This window comes from Bison bison, unplaced genomic scaffold, assembly GCF_000754665.1.
Source record: "Bison bison bison isolate TAMUID 2011002044 unplaced genomic scaffold, Bison_UMD1.0 scf7180017864299, whole genome shotgun sequence".
In the NCBI taxonomy this organism is placed as follows: Eukaryota; Metazoa; Chordata; class Mammalia; order Artiodactyla; family Bovidae; genus Bison; species Bison bison.
In genome coordinates this window covers 2,945,738-2,950,294 of record NW_011494871.1, presented here as the reverse complement: position 1 = coordinate 2,950,294, position 4,557 = coordinate 2,945,738, and the positions used below count along the sequence as shown (strand labels likewise).

The following is a 4,557-nucleotide window of genomic DNA, read 5'->3' as shown; positions in this document are numbered from 1 at the left end:
TTTTTTTTTTTTTTTTCCCCCTTAATCTTAAATGTGAGACCAGCCAAGAAACATCTCCTGGAGGCAAAACTGCACCATCCCAGGTTCTTTTTTTTTTTTTTTTTCAATTAATGCTTCTATTTTGTAGACAGTAACGGTATTTAATTTGAAATTTCCTCTTCCCGTGCCAGTTCCAGGGTGAACGCCTTCCTGTGAAGCAGTGAGGGATCCAGTGAGGTGGGACACACAGAGGCCTCAGAGAGTAGCCATGGTCAGAAGGGGAAAAAGATGTTTTCCTTTGGTGTCCAGCACCTGGTAAGCGGAGCGTGAGTTCCTGTAGAGCCTGGAAGGCATTCCTGCTCTCCCCTGAGAAACCCAAACGGGCTCGTTTCACTTTCCCTTTGAAAAACCACGAAATTAGAGCACATGTGCTGGGATTTACAGTCTACCAGATTTTCCGTGTGGTTTCTGGTGGTTTCTGGTGTGTCTCTGCTCACCACGGCAGCAGGGTGATGGCACCCTGGCCATCGTGGCAGTTGCTGGGGATGGTGACATTCTCATCGTGACCTCTGGCTCCGCGTGAAATAGTGAGTGATGCCCTCACAGACACCACAGTGTGCCTGCCAAGAGACCCTGGCTCTGATCACTTTTACCTTCTCAGAGAACAGTAAAGAAAACAAAAATCCAAAAACCACTGACTGCCTTCCACAAAATCTGTGAACAGACAGTTGAATCTGTATTGTTGTTTTGCTTCCCCCTCCCGGAAAGTTTACCCTTAGAACTCCCACGTGTGGTTCTTTTACCTAAACGAAGGACACGGCCAAGTCAGAGCATGAGCCTGGGGCAGCCTGGCACCTACCTGCAACAGATGACTGCCTTGCACGAGAGGGCCAGGTCCAGGAAGCTCCTCCGGACCTCGAAGGACAGCGCGTACTTGAGAGTGTGGCCGTCGATGATGAGGGCCGCGTCGTTCTCCTTGCCCAGCAGGCTCCCAAGGTCCGCACAGTGCTGGGTGATGGCTGCCCGGGTGGCCTGAGACAGGGGGGGGGGGGGGAGGGGGGGAGGGGGGGTGTTACATCTCAGTGTAGCAGAGACAGAAGCTTTTAAACAGCAGAAGAAAGACCCAGAAATCCAAACTAAGTTCCTTAAAATGAAAACATGCCCCCTATAATGTAAAACATAAAAACAGGGCTCCACTTGGCCTATTGATGCATTGATATTACAACAGACCACAGCCCAGGTCTGTGCTATGGGTGAAAACATCCCCATAGTGATATTTACAATAACCTACTGTGGTTACCATCTTCAGCTGACCTAGAGCATCTGAATTCTTTTCCATTGGAACTTTAATTGCTAAGGTTCTCGTGACTATCTTTCTCTCCCCTCCTTTATCTATATACACATTACTCTTGGTGTTCCTAGAACAGGAAATTCCATAAATACAAATGTTTTTTCTCAGGGGGCTGAGGACGATAACGTTGCTGGAACTTAAATGTCAAGAACTTCTCAGTTTACACAAGGTAATCTTCAAAGCATGCAAAAGAAATTAGAGGATATAAAAATAACACAAAAGGTCCCTTTCTTTTCTTTGCTGAGATCTGCAGATTAAACCATTTTTCTCCATGAATCATTGGAGTAAGAAATGAATTGATAATTTTTTTCATGTTACAAAAAATATTCAACCAAATTAAATCACCAGTACCTTTTAAAACGTTACTACCAGCCTGAGTAAGTGTTTTAGTGTGATATCTATTATCAGATGGAATTAAAGCATAGAACCATTTTTTAAAACTTTTTATTTAGTACTGGAATATAGCCAATTAACAATGTTGTGAATTTCAGATGGACAGCAAAAGGACTCAGCCATGCATGTACATGTATCCATTCTCCCCCAAACTCCTCTCTCATCCAGGCTGCTGCATAACTATTGAGCAGAATTCTCTGTGCTATACAGCAGCTCCTTGCTGATAACCCATTTTTAAATAGAAAAAGTATTTATATGTCCAACCCAAACTCCCTAACTATCCCTTCCCCCTATCCTTTCCCTCCAGCAACCATAAGTTTATTATAGAATTTTTAAGAATAAAAAAAAAGGATGTTCTGATCTTCCTAGGGAATTCATGATTACGAATAGGATATCCAGTTCAAATATAAGAAGATATTTGGGGCTTATAATTAAAACCTGCTTTAAATTAATCAGGGAAGCACACCAGTCGGCTAAAATTACTCTGTTTGGACAACTGTCCTTCGGCTATTAAGTGACATATACATATATTTGTCATCTGATAACGTAAAGTACAGTTAAGAAACATGTAGAATGAACTGAAATTCTTCTTCCCCTCGCTAAACTGAGGATCAGCTACCATCACAAGGTGAAAAGCAGGTTCTACTGTCTGACTGCTCAGTTCTCCTTCTCAACAGGAGGCTGTCAATATCAAAAAGACTTTGCTGTCTAGCAGAAACTAACCACACTGTAAAGCAACTATACTCCAGTAGAAATTAATTTCAAAAAAGATGCATCAAAGGCACAATTGTCGTTCTACGGTCAAGTGGCCTGGGGTCTGGTCCCAACTCTCCCCTTATTGCCTCCGTGACCTTGGGCAAGATGCAAAACCTCTTTAAATAGCAGTTTCCTCAAGTGTAAAATGGAGCTAAGAATACTCACTTCATAGTGCCCTTCTTATGAAAAATGAGCTACTCAGCGTAACCTTCTAGGCACGTAACAGGCATCCAGTCAAACCCATTCCTCTTCCTGTTACTATTTATTCAATAAGAACTTCCCACATCAAGGAAAACACACATCTCTGCCACTTCAGGCAGTGAATAAATGCCATCCGTGACAAGACCTGCTTTGTCAATGCAGTAATAGAGGAAGTCATAAAATAATGCTCTAAGAAAAAAAGTTAAATGGACTCCTACTAAAAATAAAAATAAAGGACACTTTAGGCTTCTTACTGTTGGTGAGTTGAGTAATTCTGAATCTCAAACAAAACATCTATGTTTACTTTATATGTGCCAACAGCACATATATTCAGAATTTGGGTAGAGAAGACAATTCCAACCACTTAGGGAAACTCCAGCCTGGCAGTCTGGGGATGTCTCCAGGGGAACTCAGATAGGTCCATGCAATTCTGGAGGGTGTGCCTGCCAGGGTCAGTGCACAGTGGCCAGAGCACCCTCCTGCGAAACGTCTCACCACAGTGATGAGACTGGGTTTGCAGATGTGGTCCACGGAGGTTCAGGCATGAATGGGAGTGGGCCCAGAAGAAGTCTGAGCAAAGGGTGCATGATGGCAGAAATGTGCTGATAAAATGTGCTCCAGGGTTACCAAGGCTGCTCCCCTGGAATCATACCCTGAAGTGAAAGTTAGTCACTCAGTCGTGTCTGACTCTGTGTGAACCCATGGACTGCAGCCTGCCAGGCTCCTCTGTCCATGGGATTCTCCAGGCAAGAGCACTGGAGTGGGTTGCCATGGCCTTCTCTGGGGGATCTTCCTGATCCAGAGACTGAAGGCAGGTGTCCTGCATTGCAGGCGGATTCTTTAACGATGGAGCCACCAAGGAAGCCCTTCATACCCCAGCCCCTCCCTCAAATGTCAATCAATTGCTCAAATCTAAGTTTTAGGAAGAAGCTGCAGAGAATAAAACTGGTTAAAACCAACTAGGCCCAAGATGGTACGGGCCAAAAATGTCACCTGCCGTGTCTGTAAATAAAGGGTGTTGCAGTCATCAAACCATCAGCCACTGCCCCTGACTGTGTACCCTTGGGGGTTGAAGATGGAGAAAAGCAGGACAGTAGCCTGTGATAAGACGCACAAAGGACAGAATTCAATGAGCCCATAATAACCCCATTGTGTCCTTTAGGAGAAGAGACAGGAGAACTTCTTCTCTTTCCCTTCCCCTCTCAACCCTTATGAAGACAAACCAGGAAGAAAGCCCGCATCAGACACTAGGTCTACTCCTGGGTCCTGGTCTTCCAGCTTTCACAACCATGAGGAGAGAGTTCCTGTTGTCTAGGCCACCAGACTATGTACTTTTGTGACAGCAGCCTGAGCTAAGACAGAAGGTCACTCGGTGAATTCACGGGCGATGCAGCACTCTTCTTGGAGTAGTGGACATAGAGATGAAAGGACCAGGAGGACACGGTCACTGAACAAGCAACAACCCATCATATTTACTGTCTGGAATGAGCCTTCTACTCCGGTGTGGCAACGGCGGTGTCAGATACGTGCAACATGGGAGACAAGGTCACGAATACATGGAATACACGGAATTGGGGTGAGCAGGGCATGGCCACTGGGGCAGGTGGTGCCCACTGGCTATGCTGAACCCTGTAAAAACAGGGCCACCAAGCTCTCCACTTACAGTTCAGTTCAGTTGCTCAGTCGTGTCTGACTCTGCGACCCCATGAATTGCAGCACGCCAGGCCTCCCTGTCCATCACCAACACCTGGAGTTCACTGAGACTCATGTCCATCGAGTCAGTGATGCCATCCAGCCATCTCATCCTCTGTCGTCCCCTTTTCCTCCTGCCCCCAATCCCTCCCAGCATCAGAGTCTTTTCCAATGAGTCAACTCTT

At 45.5% G+C, this 4,557-nt stretch overlaps 1 protein-coding gene across 1 annotated transcript in view; it reads right to left on the bottom strand.

Moving 5' to 3' along the window:
* The window catches only part of ATP8A2 (ATPase, aminophospholipid transporter, class I, type 8A, member 2), a 452,578-nt gene that overhangs the window by 273,765 nt on the left and 174,256 nt on the right, over positions 1–4,557 (bottom strand). The window contains exon 25 of the mRNA XM_010851206.1: positions 839–1,011. Coding sequence (XP_010849508.1) covers positions 839–1,011 — 173 coding nt within the window. The remainder of the gene's footprint in view (positions 1–838; positions 1,012–4,557) is intronic.